Source organism: Epinephelus lanceolatus, chromosome 9 (assembly GCF_041903045.1).
Source record: "Epinephelus lanceolatus isolate andai-2023 chromosome 9, ASM4190304v1, whole genome shotgun sequence".
Classification (NCBI taxonomy): Eukaryota; Metazoa; Chordata; class Actinopteri; order Perciformes; family Serranidae; genus Epinephelus; species Epinephelus lanceolatus.
In genome coordinates, this window is record NC_135742.1 from 25,460,444 (window position 1) to 25,488,282 (window position 27,839).

The 27,839-nt window shown below is 42.5% G+C and overlaps 2 protein-coding genes across 3 annotated transcripts in view; one reads left to right on the top strand and one right to left on the bottom strand.

Annotated features, from left to right (window-relative positions):
• The window catches only part of acacb (acetyl-CoA carboxylase beta), a 29,955-nt gene extending 26,547 nt beyond the window's left edge, over window positions 1-3,408 (bottom strand). For both annotated transcript variants that reach the window (XM_033620097.2, XM_033620096.2), the window contains exons 1-2: window positions 3,136-3,408; window positions 567-1,137 (exon numbers count right to left, since the gene is read on the bottom strand). In XM_033620097.2, the coding sequence (XP_033475988.2) occupies window positions 567-1,117 (551 nt within the window). In that variant the 5' untranslated portion in view covers window positions 1,118-1,137; window positions 3,136-3,408. The remainder of the gene's footprint in view (window positions 1-566; window positions 1,138-3,135) is intronic.
• Window positions 3,409-5,781: 2,373 nt separating this feature from the next.
• Window positions 5,782-26,401, top strand: pole (polymerase (DNA directed), epsilon). The gene is made up of 48 exons (XM_033618450.2): window positions 5,782-6,021; window positions 6,146-6,281; window positions 6,370-6,450; window positions 6,547-6,591; window positions 6,674-6,766; window positions 7,314-7,468; window positions 7,542-7,686; window positions 7,769-7,849; window positions 7,953-8,060; window positions 8,457-8,567; window positions 8,706-8,791; window positions 8,894-9,013; window positions 9,622-9,754; window positions 9,855-9,968; window positions 10,059-10,271; window positions 10,361-10,468; window positions 10,551-10,679; window positions 10,764-10,866; window positions 10,984-11,130; window positions 11,238-11,383; window positions 12,750-12,898; window positions 13,025-13,117; window positions 13,486-13,788; window positions 13,931-14,126; window positions 14,282-14,496; window positions 15,101-15,203; window positions 15,304-15,384; window positions 15,471-15,593; window positions 16,963-17,172; window positions 17,353-17,565; window positions 17,676-17,819; window positions 17,919-18,059; window positions 18,161-18,314; window positions 19,294-19,400; window positions 19,589-19,765; window positions 19,873-20,096; window positions 20,212-20,432; window positions 20,536-20,740; window positions 20,862-21,035; window positions 21,387-21,512; window positions 22,676-22,808; window positions 23,552-23,759; window positions 23,919-24,050; window positions 24,243-24,436; window positions 24,531-24,731; window positions 25,224-25,349; window positions 25,817-25,906; window positions 26,018-26,401. The coding sequence occupies exons 1-48, from the start codon at window positions 5,954-5,956 to the stop codon at window positions 26,138-26,140; spliced, it is 6,888 nt and encodes a 2,295-aa protein (XP_033474341.2). The 5' UTR covers window positions 5,782-5,953; the 3' UTR covers window positions 26,141-26,401.
• Window positions 26,402-27,839: the final 1,438 nt, after the last annotated feature.

Consider the following 27,839-nt stretch of genomic DNA (forward strand, 5'->3'; position numbering starts at 1 on the left):
CTAAGTATGTTAAGTTCATATAGGTGGGTACACCAAACAACCCCTCCGACCCACAATCATATGATATGATTCATATCATATATCATCGCTGGGTGTAAAAATAACTCTCCACTATGCAGACTATTAAAATTAAAGTTAAAAATAAACATTTTAATGGAGGATTTGAATGTGTTTTTGTTTGCTGTGTTGTGACCTAGAGTCACACCACAGCTTTCAAAGTCATTTGGTCAGGGCTCTTGTTCCAATAATAGAGCCGGGGGTGTTTGGCATGCGACAATAACACAGGTCAGCTCCCCGCGGTCAGGTGATAAGATACAGACTGTGGAGCTGTAGGAGCATAACGGCACATCAGTGTGGCCACGTGTTTTACCCACACATTTTGAGAAAATGCTTTATCTCAAAACTAACCCAGTATTTATGAGTTCTTCAGACTAATATTTGAACTGTATGTCAGAGTTCCACCCCAGGCTTTTCACCTGTGTGTGGTCACATGATGGAGTGATAAAAACGTACCAGACCCTGAGCTGCTAACATTAAATTCACTTAAACAGAAAACGAAGTCTTACTTAATGCTTGAGGAGCTGGAGTGTGACGCTGCGGAGGACGCCCGCGGGGGAGTGGATTTCTGGGTGGAGGTCTGTGTTTGAGATGCACCACTTGGAGGTTTGGTGACCAGAGGTTCCTCGTCTGAAGAGTTATCCTCCGATGCTCCAAGAATGAACTTGAGGCGTTCCCTCCCCTCAGGCCCCGAGCTGAGCATTGGTGCTTTTGAAGGTCTCTGGGGTGTCTTTTGCAGTGATGGCTTTCCTGACTTTACCTCAGAGGACGCCTGCAGAGCCTCAGTGTCCACTGCATTAAATTCAGGACCAGACGCAGAGGCACTGGCGGCCTTAGTAGTGTTATCCTCATTGTGTGTTGAGGTAGCAGGAGCTGTTGACTGAGAATGTTTGCCTGGATGAGAGGATTTTGTAGCAGGCACATCCTTCTTTGCTGCAGGCAGACCACAGCCAGAAGAGGATTCCTCTCCTTTCACGGGCATCGCTGCCGTCTTCTTATTAATCCTCCACAGTAGCAACGATATCCATAGGATAATTCCCAAAACTGCAAATGGGAGCATTCACAGACATTCTCCTGAGCCTGCAACAAGAGCAGAGAGGACATTATGAGTCATACAACAGATAACAGTAACATCTACACATCATAAGTGAGCCAGCTTAAATAGCTCATCATGGGAAATCTGTCACCCCATCATCATAATAGCTGTTGTAGCATTAAAATGCAGTATTGATTAGGGATGAACCTAACAGCTAATTTCCCTGATGTTTAAACAGAATTTGAAACTGAGACTAGTCAACAATTCTAAAAGTATCAAAACAGTCAGGACTTCATCAATTTAATGTATGAAGGTAGACACTGTCCAGAAAAAAAATGTTTATATTAAAAGAGCCATTTGAAATCATTAATCACATTTTTCAATAACCAAATCCTACTTAAAAAAACTGCTGAAATCTGTGTCATTTTGCACTATGTGTTACAAACATTTCATATTATCCTACAAAACATGACGACAACTCACTTAATAATAGTTACAACATTTAATGAAAACAATATTCTCTCGGAAAATAAATCTTCAGGAAACATGCCTGATGATTATAACAACATTTTCACTGGGTGAACGCAATCATATAATGTAATAATAGTTTAATTATAAGTTTAACTGACTAGTATTCCTGGTGCTGGTCAGTGAAAGCAGCAGCGTTCACTCGACTAGTCGATTAATCACACACGTACCTAAGATTTACTGACTAATAAATCTAAAGTTGATTTTTCAACAGTAAAATGTGTCACTCAGTACACATCTTTATCAAATTTCCATAACCACTCTATTTAAGGGATCCTTCTCATAAATGTTTGTTGTTGTTTGTGCCAATGTATAATCTATCAGCCTCAAATAAGCAGTATCAGTTGCACAATAAGTAAGAGACATTCAGTCCTCTGTCAAAAGGACATAAAGAAAAGCTCTGTAGCATTGCTGTCTGTGTACTATTCTAGTCTTAGGACATTTCTCCTGCAGTGATAGGAGGTCAAAAGCCCTCTCAGGTCAGGGGCATGCTGGGTAATTTGAGATAGGATCTATAGGTGAGACTCAACTTTGAAAGACGTACACAAAACAAGTAGAAAGGGTCCTTTTCATACCAGCTCCACCCTTTAAGCCCGATAAATCAATGAATTAAGGTAGCTGTGCAGTTTAACTGTGCCAGCAAGGCCTCGCAGGCTCCGTTTCCCAGCCAGTGTCCCATAAACAGCGTGTCTGTGACAGCTGCCATGAGAGCCAAGTGCTTCATATGGGGTAAAGGTCAGCACCAAGGGAATGAATAGTGAGGAGGAGGAGGAGGAGGCACAACCATCCATACAAACAGCATTAATGAGCGTTTAAAGGCATCCAAATACATAAAATGAAAAAGGGTATATTAATATGAAATCTGTGTGAGACAGTATGGCTTTCTCGTGTCAGCTTGAGTCTGTAAAATGCAAAAGAGGCATTTGATGACAGACACAAGGAGGCATTTCTCCTCTGGAGCCACTTTGACTTTGACAGAAATGAAGGGATGGCTGAGCCGTCACTTACAAAATTAGGCACAGTATTCAAGAGTATATCTTTAGCAAACAAGGGTAATCAATTAATTTATTAATATTATTACTATTATTAACAACAACAATAATGATAATAATAATAATAATACGAATAGATAAATAGATAATAATGAATAATTAATATCAGTAAAAATATAAATAAACAAATAAATAATCACTTTTTTTATTGCATGTATCTTTTTTTTTTTTTTTTAAAACACTTTCATTTTTCCTCAGGAAACATGAGTACAGTCACTCCCACTACTGATAATTTTATTTAACACTTAACTGTTCCATTAAATAATAAAAACAGGGCAAAGGTAGTTATAGTGTGATCAGCTGCATACATGCTGACCCTAATCGACCCATCAGGAAAATGCACCTGCCTCATGAGATCCAACATGAAGTCCACTTGTGTCACAGCGATGAGCATCAGGTGTAAATGACTAAAATAAACTTTTAAAAGCGGTATTTTGCTGTAAAAACACAGTTTACACTCACCACTGCAGATGAGGGACAACACTGCTCAGTCGTTGTTGTTATTGCTGCACCAGGCTAACCAGTTAGCTCCCACACCACTGGTTAGTCTTCATAACTTTAAGCAACTTTCTTTAATTAAACTGCATTTTTCACCGGCTGGTTGTGTCCTCCGAGAACTCTTACTGTGGGCACCACCGCTGTTACTGGTTTAACGGTTAAAACATGCAGCAGCAGAAGGAAATGTCACCACTACCAACCACCAGTCCAGCCCCCCTACTATCTTCCGCTACCCCCTCTGCTCTGAATAGTAAACATGTGCAGGGGGGGGGGGGGGGGACGACGACGACGACGACGACTTAAGCTCCGCCCAGGAAGGAGGAAAGCCTCCGAAGATCGTCTATATACAACAATGTCATGTACTGCAAAAATTGACTTCTGCTGCGTTCATGTAAAATGGGATGAATGGGGGAGGGGACATTGCCACACAATTCAAGACATTGATCTGACTCCAAGGTGTATTATCAGTATAAAAAAAATATCCATTAATTTATACAGTGCATCAACATTCTGTATGTCCACTAAAAGTGCTTTTTTTTTTGCCACTGACAGGCACAGATTGTTATAATTAGTGTCTGACAACATTATGGAAAGGATCTTACAGAAACATAAAACATTTTCTGTACCTTTTGCTCAATCTGGTCTGTTTGTCATTGTCTTCCTACAACAACTCAACTCACAAGACTTTTAACAATGAAACTTGGGAGAGAGTAACTGCCTCAAGTGAGGGAGCTCAAGTATGTTGGGGTCTTATTTACAAGTGAAGTTAGAATGGAGTGTGAGATGGATCGGTGGTTTGGTGCAGCATCTGCAGTGATGCAGGTGCTGCTTTGGAGGGTTAGGGCTAACCCTAGTCTCTATACAGACTCTACATTCAATGAATGAAGAGTCTGTAGGCAAACCCTGGAGATTTTGCCTCTGGAAGAAGAACGGAAGAGCCCTGGTTTCCGGTTGTGGGCTGTTTGTAGTCCGTGTGATATTGACCAAGCATGTTTGAGCCGGCTGCAGTTGTTGCCAGGTTAAATGCCCCATGCGGTGAACTAACGAGGCGGATCATAATTGGCGTCACTGCAAACTCTGAATCCATTGCAATGGTTCAGCATATTTACTTATATATAAACAGAAGTCAGAAACAGAAATTCGCCTACTCTGGGGCGTCAGTGGCTTAGTGGTAGAGCAGGCGCCCCATGTACAAGGCTGTTGCCGCAGCGGCCCAGGTTTGACTCTAGCCTGTGGCCCTTTGCTGCATGTCACTCCCTCTCTCTCTCCCCCTTTCACACTTGACTTCCCTATACATTAAAGGCTAAAAGCCCCAAAAAATATCTTTAAAAAAAAAAAAAAAAAAGGAATTTGCCTACTCTGCCCAAATCAAACCGGAATGACAAAAAATCGGGGGTCTGCCCCCAGAGGCTGTATCGCTGTCTGCCTGAAGTCAGACACTGAATACAGCCAATGGGATCCGAGAATGGGGCTAACCCTAACCCTGAGCATAGCCCTAACCCTAACCCTGAGCTGGAAGGTGAAGCTTTCAATTTACTGGTCCATCTGCATCCCAACCCTTACCTATGGTCATGAGCCCTGGGTAGTGACCGAAAGGGTGTCAAGGCTCAGCCTTAGAGAGTAAGGATAAGGAGGGAGCTCAGTGTTGCAATGAAAGGGGTCAGTTGAGGTGGTTCGGGCATCTGATCAGGAAGCCTCCCGTTCCACACGTCCCACTGGTAGGAGGCCCTGTGGTAGACCCAGAACACACTGGAGGAATTACACATCTCACGTGGCCTAGAAATGGGTCCTCCAGGAGGAGCTGGAAAGTGTTGCTGGGGAGAGGGACATCTGGGGTGCTGTGCTTGGCCTGCTGCCCCCACAAACTGGCCCTGGATAAGTGAATGAAAATGGATGGATGGATGGATGGATGGACACAATAACAAACAGACTGAATCAAGTAAAAGGTAATGAAAAACATTTTATTTTTGAACACACAAATAATAACAACTAAACCTGTCAGTGGCAAAAAAACAAGGACTTTTGTGGACATACACTGACTGTGCCCTGAAGGATTAGACTTGATTGTAACCTATTTTGCTGCAGTGTTCTTGCTCAATAGCCTACTGGACCAATATCTAAATTCCTATGGGTCACTTTGACAAAAAAAAAAAAAAAAATTTGGAATATAGAAAAACAGGGTCCAGGTTGAAATAAACTAAAGCTTGGGGTGCCCTGTAGCTCGGTGGGAAAAGCAGGTACCCATGTATGAAGGCAGTATCCTTGCCACAGTGGCCATTAGTTAAACTTTGGCCCATGGCCCTTTGCTGCATGTTGTCCCCCCTCTCTCTCCCCCTCCCAAGCCTGCAACTGTCCTGTCATTAAAGTAAAAAAAAAAAAACGAAAATTATCTTTTAAGAAAAAGAAAAATATCAAATTTTCCCTTTAACCTTAGAAACTAGTAATTACAGTAACACCCAGATAGCATGAATGTATGAATGTAGCGTTTAGGTTCCCACAGACGTAAAAGCAGTGCGGATTTTTCGGTCTGAGTGATTCATCTTTTTAATAAACGATCTTCGTTCTTCTTCCGCTCAGCGCTGCTCTCGCGGGAACTGCAGGAACGCGCCAAAATAAGAAAACACAGGCACCGTCAGTGACAGCGACAGAGGAAAGCAGAGGACAAAACTTTGAAACAACATTAAAAGTCCGTTTCAAATGCGGCTTTACCGACAGACGAGTACAGACCGAGCGGGAATTTAATCTGTTTCGCCGTGTTGAAGCCGACAGACGGGGATAGAACATGGTTCTGCAGAACAGTGGACGGTACAGAGCAGACCGGGGACAAAGTGGAGGAGACCAGGAAAACCAGTGAGCTCAAAGAAAGACTGCATGCTTCCAATAAAATGACTCTACATACCCCAGTATACTGTACATGATAGATAACAGAAGTAAAGCATGAACTTAATGTGGCTGTTATGTGTGTTTGTATCAGGGACGATGGATCCGCCATGTCCGCCCTCAAGCGGCTGGAGCGCAGCCAGTTCACCGACGAGATGGACGCTCGCTTCGGCTTCGACAGGATGAAGGAGCCGGGGGAGAAAACAGGCTGGCTGATCAACATGCATCCTGTAAGTCTGTACACAGAAAACCATCTGGCCTTTGTGATTGTCTCTAGGAGAAAAGGTGATAATAAATGTGACGTTGTACCACTTCTAGACTGAGATCCTGGATGATGACAAGAGGATGATCAGTGCTGTGGACTACTATTTCATACAGGAGGATGGAAGCAGGTTCAAGGTGTGTTGTGGGGAGGATTAATTTTGTAATAACATAATAATAACATGTGCATCCACTGCTGTGACATATCCCTGCTGACATATATCCTGTCTGTAGGTGGCCCTCCCATTCAAGCCATATTTTTACATCGCCACTAAAAAGGTAAGTCAGTGTCTGTCGTGTAGTTGTTAAGCTCTGTAAACATATTCAAAAACTCTTTGCTTAAAGACAATTTCATTTTCAGAACTGCGAGAGAGAAGTCATCTCATACTTGTCGAGGAAGTTTCAAGGAAAAGTTGCAAAGCTTGAAGTAATCCCCAAAGAGGACCTGGACCTGGTGAGAGTTTTGTTTTTAAGTGTCCTTTGACAGCATTAAAGGTCCAGTGTGTAGGATTTAGGGGGCTATACAGGCAGAAATGGAGTATGATTTAGTTTATATTCCCCTGAAAATAAAGGAACGAAAATGAAAACTAGATCTTAAGTTGTTGAGAAAAAAGGAGACCAGAAATTAGCAGGTGCTGGGCAAGCGGCCTGTCTGAGATCAGCTGAAACAACATCACAGAAACACTGATTTGTAACATGAAACTGCTTTATTCAGTGTTTTACCAGTCTAACTTTTTGGGGTGGGAGAGGTAAAGACATCTGCACCTAATGCAGCTCCTGGTAAAAAACTTCCTGAACAATATGCAGTGAAGGAATTAAGCAAGAGAAGTTAGTCTGCAATCCTTGCTACCCGATGCCACTAAATCCTTCACGCTGTTCCTTGAAGTTTTTCATATTGAATAACAAGAATAAAAGCAGCTAGAAAAGACGATTTCAACACAACAGCCACTTTGAAAAATACATTACTGTACTATTTTAGTGACAAACATTGTCCTCCTCAGCCGAACCATCTAGTCGGACTGAAGCGAAGCTACGTCAAGCTGTCATTCAACACTGTGGACGACCTTATCAAAGTCAAGCGTGAGGTCTCCCCAGCAGTGCGCAAGAACAGAGAGAGGGAGCAGTCCAATGACACCTACACCTCAATGCTATCAAGGTACCATCAGTCCCATTAGTTTCTAATAAGGTTCCAGTTTAATATTCTGCTGACACCTTTGTTTGTTTCACAGTGCCTTATCAGGTGGTAATGTGACGTCAGCAGATGAAGAGGGGATGGCAAAGAGTATCTCAGACCAGTTGGACAACATAGTGGACATGAGAGAGTACGATGTGCCTTATCATGTGCGGTTGTCCATTGACCTCAAGATCCATGTGGTGAGGATTGATCCTGGCGTCCTAATGTTTTTAAAACATACATGTGCTAGCTGTTCTGATCTTTACTGTGTTTATCTCTCAGGCTCACTGGTATAATGTTCGATTCAGAGGCAGTGCTTACCCACCAGAGATTGTACGGAGGGACGATCTTGTGGAGCGACCAGTATGAGGACTTTATTAATTATGTTGCAATGTTTGCAATATGTGTTTATTCAGGCTCATATCTCCTGTGACTTTAGTAAATCATTGTTTCTTGTTCTTTTTAGGACCCTGTTGTTTTGGCTTTCGACATAGAGACCACCAAACTGCCGCTGAAGTTCCCAGACGCACAGAGCGATCAGATAATGATGATCTCCTACATGATTGATGGACAGGTGAGTTTAAGGTTCCAATGGGTCCTTGAAATCTTGAAAGTTTTTAAATGTAGACACAAATAGAAATGGGTCATTTAAAGTGCTTGAATTTCTATGTTTTGAGCAAGAATTCACGCACAGACTTGACTCTGTTACAGTCATGTTTTTTCGGGTTCCATCCTTCTGATATGACGGTTTTAGTTTGTTTAAATGCTTAGTGTTGTATAAGTAACATCTTTATCCATGTCTAAAACTATGCCTTAAATTTGAGGGAATTGGGCCTGTAAAGTCTTTGAAAAGGCCTTGGATTTGATGCTTAAGAAGGTGCGGGAACCTTAAGAGTTGTATTTATATTTTGTACTATTCTGTTTTTCATATATGTGTCAGTTTTACTTACTTTTTTATTTCCTTTTAAAGGGCTTTTTAATCACAAACAGAGAGATCGTCTCTGAGAACATTGAAGATTTTGAGTTCACTCCCAAACCTGAGTACGAGGGGCCTTTCACTGTTTTTAATGAGGATGATGAGGTACAAAGCTGCGTAAAAGCAGATATACTACAGTGCAAATAAAGATTGAAGTGCTTGGAAATATTTTTTGATATATAAATATAATGCTCTGTGGTTGCATCAGTGTCATAACATGTGGTAACATGACTTTGGCTTCAGGCGGCTCTCATTCAGAGGTGGTTTGATCACGTTCAAGAAACCAAGCCAAATATCTTTGTAACCTACAACGGAGACTTCTTTGACTGGTGAGCTGTTTTTTTGCTGACTCTGTAAAGTTATTACATTAAGTACTTATACACTATGATGTTCACCTTTAATCTTTCTCTTTTTGTTTCCACTCTTTCAAGGCCTTTTGTTGAGACTCGGGCCGCCTTGCATGGACTGAGCATGCACAGAGAGATCGGTTTCCAGAAGGATAGCCAGGGAGAGTATAAGTCAAGTCAAGCCATCCACATGGACTGTTTGAGGTTTGCACGCCTTTTGGTTTACTAGACATACACATAGAGGGAAGGGTTCATTTAGGATTAAGGCCTTGTCCAGCTGGTCACAGGTATTTTTCAAAACATAGCTTTTTCCATGTGTTTTGGCCTTTGGTCCACATGCGCACTGAAAACAGATCTTTCGTAAAACTCAGTATAGGCAGAAGACTTTCAGAAACTCAGTTTGACGTTTAGAGATTTTGGTTTGTAATGGCAGAATGTGTGTCATTACTCCCTTTGTGAGATGTCACAAATGAGGCGATATTTTGTGCAATGGCAGACGTGACCACCAGCTTTTTATATGTTTACACAAAAATGAACAGTTACTTTCCCAATATATTGAGGAGCAGAGGTGTCAGAGTGCGCTACATTGTTCACTGCACCAGGTAGCCCTCTGGTAATACCTTTTTCTTCCAGGCCTTTGAGTGGACAACATCTTCTTCTTCTTTGCGTGGCTTAGGGTTACATTTATTTTGCTGCCTGTTTGTTTGGCATGCTCTTGACAGCTCTTCAATTGTGTTTTACATTTTTTTTTATTTGGACTTTTTGGGATTGGCATTTTTTAATCTTTCCAACCCGTTACTCCTCTCTGTCAGGTGGGTAAAGAGAGACAGCTACCTGCCGGTAGGAAGTCATAATCTGAAGGCTGCCGCGAAGGCTAAACTGGGCTATGACCCGGTGGAGCTGGACCCAGAGGAGATGTGCCGCATGGCAACTGAGGAGCCACAGGTATAGTAATGGACATCAGTTTTTACAGCTCAGAAAATAAAGAATTAAATGTTTTGAAAGTTGCAATTTCATTGACTTTTTCCTTCTACTTCTCTGTCAGACTTTAGCCACCTACTCTGTGTCAGATGCCGTGGCCACGTATTACCTGTACATGAAATATGTTCACCCCTTTATCTTCGCTCTGTGCACCATCATCCCCATGGAGCCTGATGAGGTTTGTATATTGTGTATGTGTAAAAGAAGACTGAAATACCCCTAAAACGCAACATGCTTTTTTTTAAAATATTCATGTCCTTTCTTCCAGGTGCTGCGTAAAGGTTCTGGGACTCTGTGTGAAGCTCTGCTCATGGTGCAGGCCTTCCACGCGAACATCATCTTTCCCAACAAGCAGGAGCAGGTCTTCAACAAACTCACAGACGACGGCCACGTCATGGACTCAGAGACCTACGTGGGCGGGCATGTGGAGGCGCTGGAGTCTGGAGTGTTTCGAAGTGACATCCCCTGTCGTTTCAAGATGGTACATCTCAGTTCAAATTACATCTGGTTGTTTGCTTTACAACTTTTTGTATGTTTTTAGTGTGACAGTTTGGTCTGGTGTGTTGACAGAACCCAGCTGCGTTTGACTTCCTGTTGCAAAGAGTTGAGAAGACGATGCGACATGCCATTGAGGAAGAGGAGAAGATTCCTTTAGAGCAAATCACAAATTTCAATGAGGTTTGCTGGCTTTTCTCTTTATTCAGTTAAAATATTATTATTACTAAAATATTAAGTTTAAAAATGTGTTGTTTTTTTACAGGTGTGTGAGGAGATCAAAAAGAAGCTGATTTCTCTAAAGGAGGTCCCGAACAGGATTGAATGCCCCCTTATCTACCATCTGGACGTTGGGGCAATGTACCCCAACATCATCCTCACCAACCGCCTGCAGGTTAGAAAAATCAAAAGAACTAGGCACAGGATAAAACATATAGAAAAATTATGAAATTCAATGCTTTATTTTGTACTTTTACAGCCATCCGCCATGGTTGATGAGGCCACTTGTGCTGCCTGTGACTTTAACAAGCCTGGTGCCTCCTGCCAGAGGAGGATGACCTGGCAATGGAGAGGGGAGATCAGTGAGTTAATTTGAATAATTGTGTTGTGATGTGACTCAAAACCTGCCAACATTGCCTCTGCAGGGTTCATGTGGGGTTGAATGCTGCAAAAGCTGAATCTTTCCCCTCTGTGTGCAGTGCCTGCCAGCCGCAGTGAGTTCCATCGCATCCAGCAGCAACTTGAGTCTGAAAAGTTCCCGCCGTTTTTCCCCAACGGTCCACCTCGGGCCTTTCATACTCTCAACAGGGAGGAGCAGGCCAAACATGAGAAGAAACGTCTGGCAGGTACTTGATGTTTTTTGTTGTTGTTCTGGCTCCTTAGATTTTGGTTAAAAGCACTGTAAATTACTGGCTGCCACAGCATCATTTGACCTGTCTTGTGTTCGTCTCAGACTACTGTAAGAGAGCCTATAAGAAGACACACATCACCAGGCTGGAGGAGCGAGTCACCACCATCTGCCAGAGAGAAAACTCCTTCTATGTCGACACTGTGAGAGCTTTCAGAGATCGGCGGTACGAGTTCAAAGGACTCCACAAGGTGAGTTTTTGTATATACAGCAATTAAAAAAACACACCATGCCTTTTTAGTACACTATTTTCAGTTCGTTACATATTTCTATATATTTGCTTCCTTATGTTTTTTCTTAAAGCTGTTTGACCATATAACTTACCGTTAGTTTGCACTGAAATTCATTTTGATCCTTCAGCAGCTCCATTCAAGAAATTTACACAGCGGTTGAACATACAGTTACACATGTGACATTTTTTATAGATGCACAGAACACATCAAACAGTCATGACAATTATACATATAACATTATAGAGATACTGCCTCAAGTTGGGGAATTCAAGTGTCTCGGGGTCTTGTTCAGGAGTGAGGCTAGAATGGAGCGTGAGATGGATCGGCGGTTTGGTGCGGCGTCTGCAGTGATAGGGGTGCTGCACCGGACCGTTGTGGTGAAGAGGGAGCTGAGCCGGAAAGCGAAGCTTCGTTTTACTGGTCCACCTACGTCCCAACCCTCACCTATGGTCATGAGCTCTGGGTAGTGACCGAAAGAATAAGATCTCTGATACAAGCGGCCAAATTGAGTTTCCTCTGTGGGGTGCCTGGCCTCAGCCTTAGAGATAGGGTAAGGAGCTCAGACATCTGGAGGGAGCTTGGAGTAGAGCTGCTGCTCCTTGGTGTTGATAGGAGTCAGTTGAGATGGTTCAGGCATCTGATCAGGATAACTCCAAATGGTAGGAGGCCCAGGGTAGACCCAGGACACGCTGGAGGGATTACATATCTCATCTGGCTTGAGAAAACCGTGGGGTTCGCCAGGAGGAGCTGGAAAGTGCTGCTGGGCAGAGAGATGTCTGGGGTGCTTTGCCTGGCATGCTGCCCCTGCGACCCGGCCCTGCATAAGAGGATGAAAATGGATTGATGGATTAGCTGCACACTGATTTTGGTTTAGACTGATGTATATAAGAATTCTTAAGCCTGTTGTGTTTTAAAGGACAGACTATAACTCACTTGACTATGACTCACTATAACTAGTTAGTATTCTCCATTTAAAACATGCAAGGAGTCAGAAGAGATACTGTTAGTGATACTGAGTGTGCTCTTCTTGTGAGCTATTTGAAAGGGGTGTACAAATTTGGAGTTAATTATATAAAGCTTAGCTTAAATTACTAAACTTAGTAATAAATTTCACCAATAGGCTTCCAAGCCAGGCCGTACTGCAGTACAGCATGACACTCTGAATCAATAATTTAAAAAACAGCAAAATAATCTGGTTACTGGCTCCACAAGCTCTGAGTCTATGAATGCCGTAAATGTGCTGCTGTAGCCTACTTGAGATTCCTCTTGCATATCAAAATGACTTGCTGTAAAGTACTTGCTTTCTGTGCTACCTTTGCTTTAGGTGTGGAAGAAGAAACTATCGGCAGCTCAGGACAGTGGAGACGCTGCCGAGATGAAGCGCTGCAAAAACATGGAGATCCTGTACGATTCTCTCCAGTTGGCTCACAAGTGTATTCTCAACTCTTTTTACGGCTACGTCATGAGGAAAGGGTAGGAGTCAACTACTGTTGTCATCATTCAATCCTCATAATCTAACTGTTGCTGCTGCTGAGTAGTGATTACCGTTACTCTGCTGCGGACCTGATGTCGCCTGTGCTGCCTTTGTGTTTCCATCAGGGCGCGCTGGTACTCCATGGAGATGGCTGGCATTGTGTGCTACACAGGAGCCAACATAATCACTCAGGCCAGAGAGCTCATCGAACAAATAGGGTGAGTGTCATATCGATAATGAGATACCTCATCACAGGAATTACCTTTCTGGTCAGTGCCAGGTCATCTCCAAGTCAGGAGAAATGGAGCTGGACGTGATCCATTATCTTGTTTAACAACGTTTCATCAGCAGATTCTTGCCAATGTTTGGGCTTGTTTCCAGCTCCTGCAGCATTGTTTTGATCTTACTTTCATTTTTTTTCTACCCCTTGTATTTTAGTCGCAATTATTGTTTACGTTGCAGGTCGGAGTAATAGTTACACAACTGAAGATTTGAACAGCAGCGTGTTATGTAAACCGAAAAACACCGCAATAAATTTCCATTTCACACATGTCACATCTTAAACGTCTACTTTTCTGCGACTCAGGAGGCCCCTTGAGTTGGACACTGATGGTATCTGGTGTGTCCTCCCCAACACCTTCCCTGAGAACTTTGTGGTGAAAACCAGCAATGAGAAGAAGCCCAAGGTGACCATCTCTTACCCAGGGGCCATGCTGAACATCATGGTGAAGGAGGGCTTCACCAACGATCAGTACCACGAGCTGGTCGACCCAGCAACCATCACGTACAACATCAGGTCAGAGAACAGCATCTTCTTTGAGGTGGATGGACCGTACCTGGCCATGATCCTGCCCGCCTCCAAGGAGGAAGGGAAGAAACTGAAGAAAAGGTACAGCAATAGAGGATTTTGTTTTTCTGTGATAAAATGTGGTATTGGACAGATTTGTTACCAACATTAGTAAATGGGCAAGGTTCAAATTAAAATGTGAGGGGATTGTGATGATGACTTGGACGTTCCATGTTCGTTTTAGGTACGCTGTGTTCAATGAGGATGGCTCTCTGGCTGAGCTGAAGGGTTTTGAAGTGAAGAGAAGAGGAGAGCTCCAGCTCATTAAGATTTTTCAGTCGTCAGTGTTTGAGGCTTTTCTCAAAGGTACCTCTCTTGAGGAGGTGTATGCCTCTGTGGCCAAAGTGGCTGACTACTGGCTGGATGTTCTGTACAGCAAGGTAAAAATCTGTGATCAAACAGTTTTAAATTAAATTCTGGTATGACAAGATATTTACATCATACTTTCAGACGTGATTTGATACTATCATTTGCAGAGAATGCTCAGTGATCTTCTTTACAAAGCGTTCATTGATTTATTTCACTGGTTTTCCAGGCTGCCAACATGCCAGATACGGAGCTGTTCGAACTGATTTCGGAAAATCGTTCGATGTCCAGAAAACTGGAGGACTACGGAGAGCAGAAGTCAACTTCTATCAGCACGGCTAAGAGACTGGCTGAGTTCCTGGGAGACCAAATGGTGAAAGATGCTGGTCTGAGCTGTCGCTACGTCATTTCCAGAAAACCTGAGGGTTCACCTGTCACAGAGAGGTAGGACAACATCTCTGAAAATAAACTTTTATAAGTGGGACAGTGGAGGAGTCAGATCTGGCCTGTTCCAATTTGCCCCGAGTTTACAAGTAGGAACTCTGACCTTTAGTGGCATTTCACTGTGTCAAGTTCCGAGCCACGTGGGGTGCAGAATATAAGACATGAAAGTGACATTGATGATATGACAATGATGCAACGACTTACACTTGCTTTAATCAGGCTTCAATAAGTTGCTATCTGGTTGTACAAGAGCAATTTTGTTGCAGAGAGAACTACTTCTGAGGCTTTTTTGTGTGCAAACAACAGCAGCACTATGAATGTGCCTGAGAGAATATAATTCGATAGTACGCGTTGTTATCCTCATTTGCATGATTTATCGCACCCTTCCCCTCTTTATGACAGCACCAATAAAAAAACAACAAAGACAACATACTGCCATGATGATAGATGCTTTAGATTTTCTGATAGTGGCAGGACCAAAATAAAGTGATGTCAGAGTTGCTTTTCCAGTGTTAAATGATTGTGGAGAACAAGCACTTTGTAATATTATCGGAAGTAAAAGCTTTGAGCTTGACAATGATTGATTTGTATCTCTGTCCATCAGAGCCATTCCTCTGGCTATCTTCCAGGCCGAGCCCAGTGTGAAGAAACACTTCCTTCGTAAGTGGTTGAAGATGCCCAGCCTGCATGACTTGGACATCCGCTCTGTGAGTTTTTATACACACATTTTATGTGCATGGATACTTCTGGCTGTATGTGTGAATTTCTCCTTCTGACATTAAAATTTCCATTGCTGGGCCTTTCTAGATCCTTGACTGGAGTTATTACATAGAGAGGTTGGGCAGCGCCATCCAGAAAATCATCACCATCCCTGCAGCTCTTCAGCAGGTAAAATAACACACATTTCATTGGTCTCTCAGTCTGTTTCAGCCTGATACACAGACAGAATTTTAATTGTTTCTGTGTATCATCAGGTTAAGAATCCAGTGCCCAGAGTGAGGCACCCTGACTGGCTTCACAAGAAACTCCTGGAGAAAAATGATATCTACAAGCAAAAGAAAATCAGTGAGCTGTTCACCAGCGAGGGCAAGAGACAGGTTTGTTTACCTCACAGCGAAATGTCTGATCAATCTGTCAACTCAGTCCTCTGCCCCCATCGGTGGGTTCATCATGCATTTTAGGGTGCTTTCAGACCTAGAGTTGCCTTGCTTTGGTTGGAATCAGGGACTAATGTTACAAAGCTGCATAATTGAGTTGGTTCGTGTTCTCACGGCAGCATTTACAAGTTGACCAGATAAAATGCCTTGCGCGAGAAAGCTGCTCTTGATTGGTCAGAATTTCCATACGGGAAAGATCCAGGAAGTAAACCAAATGTTGAAGAAGAGTACACTTGCAAGATAAATGCGACACTTTCTAATGTCACAATGGAGGGACAACTACGCAGGTTGATTTTAGCGCTGGTCATCGTGGACTATATTGCTGTCATTGTTCATTTTAGTCAAACCATACAGTTTCAAAACGAGGCATGGCTCCAACTAGAAAACAATGTTTTGATGCATTGGATGAGCCAAATGTGCATATTAAGGCAGTACAGGAGGAGGTGCACATTAATACATAAACATACTCATGTTTAACCCAAACAGTGTGTAATGTGACTGCAGCTGGTTTGGATCAAGGTTGGAACATGTTTTCAGCTCAAATGAACCGCACCAGGGTGTTTGTAACCAGATTGATACCACCCAGGTGTGATTGCTGTGTTCACACCTGCCCAAACAAACCACATTCAGGGGGCAAACGAACTTGAGTTTGATTGAACTGAACCAAACAGGGCAGGTGTGAAAGCACCTCTAGAGACTGACTGCTTTTTGATTGATAGACTGGTAGATGAAAAAAATCTACCGGCCAGGCATTTTTTTTATTTATTTATTTATTTATTTATTTTTTCCAGCTTAAGTGATAAGTTGACTTTTTGTGTCATATATGCATTTGTTTCAGTATATTACATTGAGATGGATGATGGACTCATTTTACCTACTTGAACTCATCACCACAGCCTCAGCATCATACTGTAGTCAGCCTCTCTCAAGTCTTATCTCCCAGGGTTTCCCACACATTGATTAAAATGTGGCGGGCCACCACAATTAAAACATCTGCCTCCACATTTTTATTTTCTATTTTCGGAGCTGGACCATTCATTAGATGCGCTTCTAAAATATACATATATCAGTTATTATTTGCTCCATAGACGGAGGGCCCAAAAGAAGTGAAAGTGAAACCGTCAGTGCGCTGAGTCTAAAAGTTTGCCTTCACTCACAAACAGCTGCTCCTCTCATCCGTCAATCTCATGAGATCCACTGATCAATTATCTACCTCGTGACTCAAAACTCAAAAAACTGCTGCCAAAGGGAAAAAAGTTCTGCCTGCGCTGCATTCAAGGGTCTTTTCTAACGACCTCTTCTCTCTCAGGTGGCCCATCAGCCTCTTGAAGCAGGCCAAGCTGCAGACATAGAGGACTTTGGTATGCCAGCCAGACCTCTGCAGCCAGCCATTCCCATCACTACCAAACGGAAGCGGGCCTCTCAGGGAGAGGACAGCCAGGTGGAGTCTCAGGATGTTGCGCTCACTCAGTCCTGGAGAGAGATCCTGGGGCCGCCCCCACCTACGGGAAAAACACGGGTAAGCTCGCAGCAACAAGCACAAAGTGTTGCCTCTTGTGTCTTTTCAGACTGTTGTGTTTCTAATGCCTTCTGAATATGTTGGAAATTACACAGATATTATGTGCGGATACAGCATTCCCAGAGGTATTTTACTTGAGATATCACAAAACTTTTGAGAAAAAACTGTGTCTGTGCACAGGAGGAGCGTCTAGTGTGGCTGCGTTACCACAAGAAGAAGTGGGAGCTGCAGCTGAGGCAGAGGAAGGAGAGGAAGAAGAGGAGGAGGCTGCTGGATGGTGAAGCTCAACCCGTAGGGGGAGGAGTGATCAGAGATGGCCCCACCACCGGCCTGGGAAGCTTCCTCCGCAGAACTGCACGCAGCATCCTGGACATGCCATGGCAAATTGTGCAGGTGGGGAAAAGTCACCCTGTTAGCATCCTTGAGTCGGTTTAGCAAATATCAAAATCCAAAGAAAATCCTCGAATCTTCTCTCATGTGTTGTCCTGTTTCCTGCCTCTCAGATTGCAGAGACTAGTCACCCCGGTCTGTACAAGTTATGGGCTGTAATTGGACACGACCTCCACTGTATGAAGCTCAACATCCCACGTGTCTTCTATGTCAACCAGAAAGTCCCAAAACAGGAGGAGGGAGCCACATACAAAAAGGCATGCATTAAGAAAATGCAGTAAAATGCATTGGAGTTATTTTAAATATTAAATGTGGCTTAATAAGTTGACCAAATATATGTATTTTTTTTGCTTCAGGTGAACCGCATGCTGCCTCGCTCCAACATCGTGTACTACCTTTATGAGTACTGTGTACCAGAAGACATGTACCAGGAGCACATCAATGAGATCAACGCTGACCTGTCGGCCCCAGACATTGAAGGAGTTTATGAAACACAGGTATCAGATACACACCTCCACTCATGATGCTCTTTGTGTGTACAGTGTGTCTGTGAGTTCCGTTTGTAAAAAGGATGACGCATTAACACAATGTCTTTCAGGTCCCGTTGCTGTTTCGTGCACTGGTGCAGCTCGGATGTGTTTGTATGGTCAATAAACATGTTGTGAGGGATATGGCCGGCAGGGAGGCCGACACTTTTGACCTGGAGCACCTGGAGATGAGGTCTCTGGCTCAGTTCAGCTACCTGGAGCCTGGTAAGACCCACCTCACACTACTTGCCTTAAATTGATATCAAAATGATCTTATAGGGATTATTGTTTTTGTATATATATTTTTTTATGTACTGTTTGCTCTCCCTCCAACCTAATATTTGGCCTTATATCATGGGATCATGTTCATGAACTTTATAATAACAAGTTTTCATTACTCACTACATTTACATGCGCAAAATATTCCAGTACTTAAGCTGTTAACTTGGCTAATGAATGTGAGTATTCCACTCATAGTCATGTTTACATGCAGGCATGCATTCTCCGATTAACATGCCCTAACACGTCTTTGTCATGTCAAAATATGGAAAAGTGAAACAGCTAGAGCCACTTGTGCCTTTTGCTTGTTTGCATTAAAAAAGGATTTTTCCAAGGTTTTCCACTGGCGGCAGACTTGTTTGACCATGCAAACACAGCCTTCCTTTTTCATTTGTTCAGCCACATTCTTGAAAAGGTTGGTGTTGCAATATTTGCGCATATCCAACAACCTGTTGATATCCAAGTCTTTTATAAAAGTTTAAAGTCAGTGTGTTTCTTTCTTCTTCTTTTTTTTTCAGCCAAAAATTTGAGCTTTTCTTTTAGGCAGGCATTTCTGCCTCAGCCTTGCAAACTGTTGGGGAGTTGGTTTGTGTACATCGTACATGACAACCCACAGAGCTGACTGTAAACAGGCAAGAGGCCATGGTCACAGATTGCAGCTAAAAAACCCATTTGAGGGGTGTTTTCTGCATGTGCATGTAAAGACTGCTCATAAATCCGAATAATATCGGCATATCCCACATGTCTTAATAGAAAAGTGCTACTTTTGGAAAAGGCCTCATTTGGAATATCTGAACATAATATGCTGTTTACATGGCACGTATTAAATTCATGTATGAATATGACTATTGGAATATTTGAATTATTAGTGAAACGTTACTGTGCATGTAAACTTAGTCACTTATTATGTTTTCTCTCCTCTCAGGGAGCGTTCGCCACATGTACCTGTATCATCACAGTCAGGGTCACAAGGCTCTTTTTGGCCTGTTCATCCCCTCTCAGCGCAAAGCCAGCATCTTTGTCCTGGACACAGTAAGAACAATACACTTTATTTCTTCCTCTGTCATTGTGTTGGTGTTTTGACTCGTATCTTGTCGAGTGAGGTTCCTCCAGTGCCAGCAAATGCACTGCAGCTCTTTTGAAAGGCTGAGGTCACTGATGCCCCTCTCAGCTGGCAAAAAACACAACCCTCAAGGGCCATCCTTATTTTATCTCCTAAGGTCAGAAGCAATCAGATGCCCAACCTGACTAACCTCTACACAACTGAACGCACTGCTCTCCTGGAGAAGACGACCGAGGAGCTTCTGCCTCCAGAGAAACACAACTTTGAGGTCCGAGCTGAAAACGATGCAAAGGCTATTTACCGTGCACTGCAGCGCATACTCCTGAACTACAAGGTAAAATACATTGGAGCTGTACTTCTATTGATCACCAACACAGATGTTACTTGTTAAGGTCATGTGATTAAATTGGTGTATAATCAAGTATCTGTCGCTGTATACAGGAGGAGCGCCGTGGGCCAACCCTCATTGCTGTGCAGTCAAACTGGGAGCTGCGGCGGTTGGCAGCAGGGATGCCGGTGCTTGAGGAGTTTCCAGTTGTTCCAGTGCATGTGGTTGATGAGATCAGCTATAATGTGCTGGACTGGCAACGCCATGGCGCCCGACGCATGATCCGCCACTACCTCAACCTGGACAGCTGCCTGTCGCAGGCTTTCGACATGGCCAGGTACGACCTACATATTCCCACTACAGAGGAGACCGGCCCAGAGAAGATGGGGTGGACAGTTTCTTAATTTTATTTATTCTTGTATCACTTCTCTCTCATCATCTCTCTCTTTCAGGTATTACCACTTACCTGTTGGGAACTTGCCTCAGGATGTGTCCATCTTTGGCTCAGACTTGTTCCTGGCACGACATCTACGGAAACACAACCACCTGCTGTGGCTCTCACCCACAGCCAGACCCGACCTGGGAGGAAAAGAGGCTGATGACAGTCGTCTTGTCATGGAAAGTGATGACAGGGGCTCCGTGGAGATCAATGCTCAAGGATGTTATTCCACAGGTACTCACTTAATCTGTGTCCAAGAAAAGCAAATATTCATTATGGTACATTTTGTAGCATATTTTTCTTCATTTACAGACAATCTTGTTTCTGTTTCTTTCAGTGTGTGTGGAGTTGGACCTGCAGAGCCTGGCAGTGAACACCATCCTCCAATCACAGCATGTCAATGACATGGAAGGTGGAGCTAGTCTGGGTGTCAGCTTTGATGTGATCCAGCAGGCCTCGTTGGAGGACATGATGTCAGGGAACCAGGGAGCCAGCGCTGTCGCTAGCTACGATGAGACCGCTCTCTGCTCCAACACCTTCAGGTGTGCAAACATCTGTAGTGTGAGATTATCTAAAACCCACATGCATATGGCAAGGAAGCATGTCACGTTTTATTTGTTGCGTTTTGCTCACCTTAGTGTGTGCTCTGTGATGTATGAGCAGGATCTTGAAGAGCATGGTGGTTGGTTGGGTCAGAGAGATCACGCAGTACCACAACGTGTATGCAGACAACCAGGTGATGCACTTCTACCGCTGGCTGCGCTCCCCCAGCTCTCTGCTCTATGACCCTGCACTGCACCGCACCCTGCACAACATGATGAAGAAGGTGTTCCTACAGTGAGTGTCACGTCGACCTCTCTACTGCAGAAACAAACTATATTTTAAAATGATGGTAAAATCTTTAGTAGACAAAATGTCAGGCACCTGCTCATGTCAGAGAGCATTTAGGGTCTCTAGTGAAGACAAAGCTATTAATTGCTATAAATCTCCTTGGGTTATATATTATTGATGTCTGGTTATGAATTGGATTAAAAGTATGATGCCTGTTGGAAAACTTTACAGGATGCTGTGAGCTCTGATTCTCATCCTGATACTTTTTCCTCGCATTGATAACTCCCCACCTTTTAAATGCACAACAGCAAACGGTGTCATTGTCTGTCATTAATCATTCTTTGATTCTGCCGTCAGGTTGGTGTCAGAGTTCAAACGTCTCGGCTCCACTGTGGTGTATGGAAACTTCAACAGGATCATGTTGTGCACAAAGAAACGGAGGATAGATGATGCCATTGGCTATGTGGAGTACATCACCAACAGGTCAGACATTAACATACCTGCAGGTCACACCTCTGGAGAGTGTGTCTGTGCATTGCAAGGGCATGTTATCAGTCAATTTGTGCAATAAATATTGTCATGTATACATCCAAAATGATTGACAAACATACACTCAGACCCACAGTTCATCCATATATAAAACATGTAAACAAATGTAACTGTATTTAAAGAAAGAACTACTGTATTTGTATCTGTTTGTCCTCAGAAGTCTGAAATAAAAGCAACACTAAAATCAGAAGGGAAAAAAACATAATTGTCCATTAGAAGAGTTAGTTGTTTGTCCGAGATGGTGTTGCGGTCTCCATCACGGGAAATGATTTCTATAAAGCAAACACTGTAGGGAAGAACCGGCCATTAGACTAATGGAGAAAACCATTATTAGTGAAGTTAGGCCAATATATCATAATAAAATCAATATTGTAACACGAAACAAAATATCTTAGGGGTTTTTTGTTATTATAATATTGCTATGGTTAACATCAAATGCTTTTCTTGCCTTCGATGCAGCATTACAGCAGCATTTCTGAACTCATCTGTGGCAAACAGACAAACAAATGCTTTTAAGTGTTTGGTCAGTGCTGCCCATGATCATTTCTGCACATCTTCCTGTGTTTGAATGCCTTTTGAAAGTACAGTAGTAATATCACCTTAAAGTTACAATGTGGAAGATCTTGGTTTTGTTCTCTTTGGCGTCACCGGTGGCAATAAGTGGTAACTGCAGGTGTTTTGTGCACTTGTATCTGAAGTTTCATCGTCCCTTGTCATCGCTCTATTTTGTTTGTTTGGCCGTAGTAACAGTTTACTTTCAAACCAAGAAAAAAATAAAACATCACACGCAAGTAAGTTGAAGAGCAGGTCTGTTGCGTTACCTCTACCTACCCTCTTTGGTGCACCAACAACTGCTTGGTGATTGAAAAACGCATCACTTAATGTGCGTCACTTGTGATTTTATCCAGGAATGTTCCCACAGACACCCATTTCATAATACTGCAAATCCGAGGGCTTTCATCAGTGAGCAATGGGCTTAGTCACCATTGCTACCTACTTGGCAATAGCTAGTGACTTAAAAGACATTTATTTAATTTTATTTAAAAAAGGAGACGTCTTCTATCATAAAATCACTTCTCTCACTATCTGTCTTTCAGCATCCACTCCAGAGAAATTTTCCACTCTTTGTCCATCTCCTTCTCCCGATGCTGGGAGTTCCTGCTGTGGATGGATCCGGCCAACTATGGCGGTGTGAAGGGTAAACTGCCCTCCAGCGTCATGTATGGAGAGGTAATTCAAACTGTGATTTCTGCCTTAAAATATATTTGCATTGATTAAAGAGACAGTTAGCCCCAAAATCAAAAATACATATTTTTCCTCCTACCTGTTGTGTTCTTTATGAATCGAGATTGTTTTGGTGTGAGTTGCTGTGCTGGAGATATCAGCTGTAGACATGTCTGCCTTCTCTCCAGTATAATGGAACTAGATGGCACATTTGAAAACAACAGCAATGTCTAGCGCCAGAAATCATGACCAGTTACTCGAGGTAATCTACAGACCTTGTTGTGAGCAGTTTCATGTAGGAGCCATTTTTTTCTACCAAACTAAACCTGACAACCGTATCATTACACAGAAGGAAGTGTGCATCGTGCTCTAGGCCGCACAGGATGTAAACATAAACTGTGTCCTCCTCAGCTGAGTTGTTACATTAGCTAGCTCAGTGGAGCAAGGTGAGGTGAAACCAGGTCATGATTTCTGGAAAGCAACATTGCTGTTGAGTTCTTCATTTCTTTTTTTATGCTTTGAGCACCACAAGCTGAGTGCCATCTAGTTCCATTATACTGAAAAGAAGGCAGACATCTCTACAGACAGTATCTCCAACACTCAGCAAACTCACACCAAAACAATCTAGACTGATAAACAGCAGGTACAGGTAAGAGGAAAAATGTGGCTTTTTAATTTTGGGGTGAACTGTTCCTTAAAAGTACTGTAGCAGAACATAGAACTCATGCCTCCTCCTTTGTCCTCTTTAGGATGGAGCCAAACAAAAGAAAAAGAGTGGCGAAGAGGGAGATGAGGAGGGCAGTGAGGATGAAGATGAGGATAGAGCTGATGTTGAGGAAGATGATGGTGATGGAGAGACAGATGAGGTGGAGGAGCTGATTGAGAGCAACTGGAACATCATGCAGTATCTGCCCCAAACTGCCTCCTGTCAAAAATACTTCCTCATGATCGTCTCTGGTAAAAAAAAAAAAAATTAAAAAAAAATATATATATATACATATATATATATATACACACACACACAATAGATATTTTTTTTTCTTTTTTTTTTTTTTTCTTTTTTTTTTTTCAATCTACCAACTCTCACACGCTCTCAACACAAACTTTCCACACCAGCCTACATTGCAGCTGTCTACCACAGCATGAAAGAGGAGCTGAGACGTAACGCTCCTGGAGCAACACCAATCAAGAGACGTGGAGGCAGCCAGGCTTCCCAGCAGGCCGTGGGGGATTTGAGCGCTCTTCCTGGTAAGATGCGTCTTTGGAAGCTAATTTAGTTACTAAGAGTTCCCTTGTGTTTTTAAAGAACTTTACATTACACTCATTAGAGTCGCCGCAGACTAGTTTCTGTTACACTTAAACCTGTGAAGGTGAGCTTTTAATTGTATTTATATGGATTTCCTCACAGATGTGATGTTTTTTTAAAACTCTCCCCCACAGGAATGATCTCCTTCTCCCAGGAATATGTGTCCAGCGAGCTGACACAGAACTTTTTCACCATCACTCAAAAAATCCAAAAGAAGGTGACGGGTACCAGGAGTGTCAACCAGCCCTCGGAAATGTTCCCCGTCCTGCCTGGATCCCACCTGCCGCTCAACAACCCAGCACTGGAGTTTATCAAATATGTCTGCCAGGTATGTTACTAACTACACCAGTTTACAGAGCTCTTTTTATGTGCTGCATTATTTTCATCTCATCACATGGCACATCCATCTTTTCTTTGCTCAGGTCCTGTCACTGGATGCCAACATAGTGAACCAGGTGAACAAGCTGAAGAGAGACCTCCTGCGTCTGGTGGACGTTGGAGAGTTTTCAGCAGATGCTCAGTTCTGTGACCCCTGTAACTCCTACATCCTGCCAGAGGTCATCTGCCACCACTGCAATTTCTGTCGTGACCTTGACCTCTGCAAGGACCCATCTGTGGCGCAAGTGAGTGGAGGAGCTATAGGCATGATATTTACAGGTTCCTACGGTCATGGGAAACCAGGAAAGTTACAAAATTTCACAATCATATTTTCCAGGCCTGGAAAGGTCATGGAATTTGCAAAAATCATTGAAAGTTTTTTAAAAGTAATGGAATTTTGTTGTTTGTAATGAAATTATACAGTAATCGTAATTTATTTTCGGTAGCTGTTGATGTAACGTGGCTTTAATATGTGTCGAAGTGCAATGTTCTGTTTACTATTATGAAGGTGTACATTTTCTTCACATTCTTTCCCGTCATGTACACCAGCTTGCTGAAATTATGTTTGATCAGAGTATGAATCTGACATGTTATAAAAACACCTGGCAAGTAGAGCAAAGGTTATTATTATTATTAAAGGTTTTGAAATTTTGTCCATGACTATGTGTGGGACCCTGTATTTAAGGCTGTTATTGCTCCTAATTCCAGTTGGATAATTTGCGTTTTCTTCTCCTCAGGATGGATCAGTGTTGCCTCAGTGGTTCTGCTCCAACTGCCAGGCGCAGTATGAGACTGAGTCTATTGAGATGGCTCTGGTGGAAGCTTTGCAGAAGAAACTGATGAGCTACACGCTGCAAGACCTGGTGAGTGAAAATGCAGATTATTTTTACTGTATACATACAACATCCTAACAGTTTTAGGAGTGTCCGTTGTCCTAGTGGTTAGGACATATACCTAGGGTGTCTGAAGGTCCTTAAAAAGTCTTAAAATGTCTTCAGTTTAATTTGATAAAAAAAAAAATCAGGCCTTAAAAGTAATTTAATAGCCTTACATTTGAATTTGTGGGGAAAAAAACACATTGTATTGTTTGATATAAGTTTCTATGTCATCTCCCACCTGCACCCCCTTCCCATCACAATTAATCAATTAATTACATGTTAATGTTACCAATGATTGATTAAGAAAACACTTATAGTTGCAACCCTTCTCTTCATAAATTAACCTACGAAATATTGAAAGCAGAGAATTCTTTAATGGTCTGCATCTGTTTTACAACACCTACTAATTTTCCCAAAGCTGTCTCACTGCTAAAAACTGTCTGTGATTTTAGGTGTGTACAAAATGTAAAGGAGTGAAGGAAGCAAACATGCCGCTGTACTGCAGCTGTGCCGGAGACTTTGACCTCACTTTCCCAGCCAAGGTATCTACTCTCAAATACATTACATCATTCAATTTAGTGACGAAAGCATTCAGTTGTTCCCACTTGACATTGTTCTTACAGTATGTCTTTCCCCCTCTTGTCTATTTTAAGAGCTTCTCTGAGCAGATCACAGTGTTTCGGAACATCGCGTCCCACTACAACATGAGCTTCCTGGAGGAGACCATTGACTGGTTGCTTGTAATGAGCCCACACATCAGCCAGAGCGCTCACTGAATGTGATGTCTGCCACAGAGGTCCAACACTCCCTCGGCTGCAGCCGTAGCAACGACTTCTCAATCTGGGAATTCTGAAATTTTTCCAGTTTATGCACTTGTTTGTCAGCTTTGATGTGTGATGGTGTGTAATAAGGACACTGGTGAGGCAGGTTGGAGGGGAAATGTGTGGACTGTAGATATGTTTGAATAGTGCCATAATAAAGTGATGTAGGTTTGTGAATTTCATTTTATGACTGTTAATAAATGTAAAGTGTTTTAACTGTGAGCCTGAATGTTTTTACTGCTGTTATTTTACTCAGTGTTGTAGAAAAGGACTGCAGTTCTGCCTCAGAGGAAAAAGCATAAACATCCTGAGTGCCATCTACTCTGAGGACCGTCATTAATCAGCAGTCCCACGTCGTCTGAGCTTCCTCCTCACTTGGCTGCTAATGTGACTTTTATGGCTTGTGACCTCAACTGCTCCGACTTCACCCACGTTTAATCTGTCATCTTTCAGTGAAACACTTAAGACGTGTCTGATGCTTCTTTAGTCAGGGTTCCTACAGATCCATTAAAAAGTCTGAAAAGACAATGAATGAATTTATCAAAAAATAAAGTCTTAATTTGTATAAAATGTCTTAAATCAATATTTCGAAAGTCTTTAAAATGCTAGGATTTTTTTTCCATTACATGCAGTGTGAAATCTCTAAATAACTTACAATCCTTTTTTGTATTTTTTTATTTTCTTATTTACCAAATGCTTCTCACATTTACATCATGCAGATCAGGATAGTGGAACCAACAGCACTCAAACTTTGTTTTTGCCCAGAGTAGAGGATCCACTGTCTGCCAGCTGGCTGTCACTGTATCCTGGGCGACATGGGGAAGTGCAAATTCAACTAAAATTGCCTATTTAACCAAGATGTCGCAGCATGGCTGAAACCAGAACGAGGCAATGCATACGAGGCTCGGTGTATTTTATGCAAAACATTTGTCAAACTTGGCACAGTGGGAATCAAGGCAGTGGAATCCAACATGCAGATAAACATAAAATTGCCCCAAAAAATCCTACCAACAAACACCATGTATTTGCCAGTCCTCTTCAGCCCTTATCTTCACCACAAGACAACAAAAGTTTTATGTTACTATAAACATTTTGGCAAAACTGTCCCTAACCTTAAGTAATTGATGAAGGTTAATGTTTTTTGTTTCCTTCAATTTTGTTTTTTGGGTAAGGGAGATCGTACCTTTGCAGTTGCTGCTCCAAAGCTTTGGAGTAGCCTTCCACACTCAATCAAATGCTCCCACTTCATTGGCACTTTTCAGCTGCTGTGATTTCATAAATTATTGGGCGACTGTCAAGGTTTGTCAAGAATGGGCAAGTCGTCATAGAGTCTTCAAAATGTATTCATTTATTTATTCATTTTCAGGTTTAGCCATTTTCACTGATGATATGAAAAGATCCGGTGTTTCAGGTTGGTTATAATTTAATTTTTTTTAGTATTATTGAATGAAAATAATTTGGTGCTGAGTGATTACTGTGAGCTAGTCATGTTCACAATGATCTTAACCCCTGCACTTCCATCACTTTAACCTCATTGCTCCACAGATGACTCACTTTGCCTGCTGATAGGTGTCTCCCAGACAAGCAATCACATTTCAGACTATTATCTGAGGCACAATTAGATTGGCTCCATAGGCCTCCTCACTGACTCATG

Bases quoted from the DNA above. Each gene is read 5' to 3' on its own strand.
- pole (XM_033618450.2), top strand. From the start codon at position 5,954: ATGGTTCTGCAGAACAGTGGACGGTACAGAGCAGACCGGGGACAAAGT. The intron at 10,867-10,983 runs GTGAGTTAATTT...CTCTGTGTGCAG, and splicing joins GCAATGGAGAGGGGAGATCA to TGCCTGCCAGCCGCAGTGAG. The intron at 17,820-17,918 runs GCATGCATTAAG...TTTTTGCTTCAG, and splicing joins AGGGAGCCACATACAAAAAG to GTGAACCGCATGCTGCCTCG.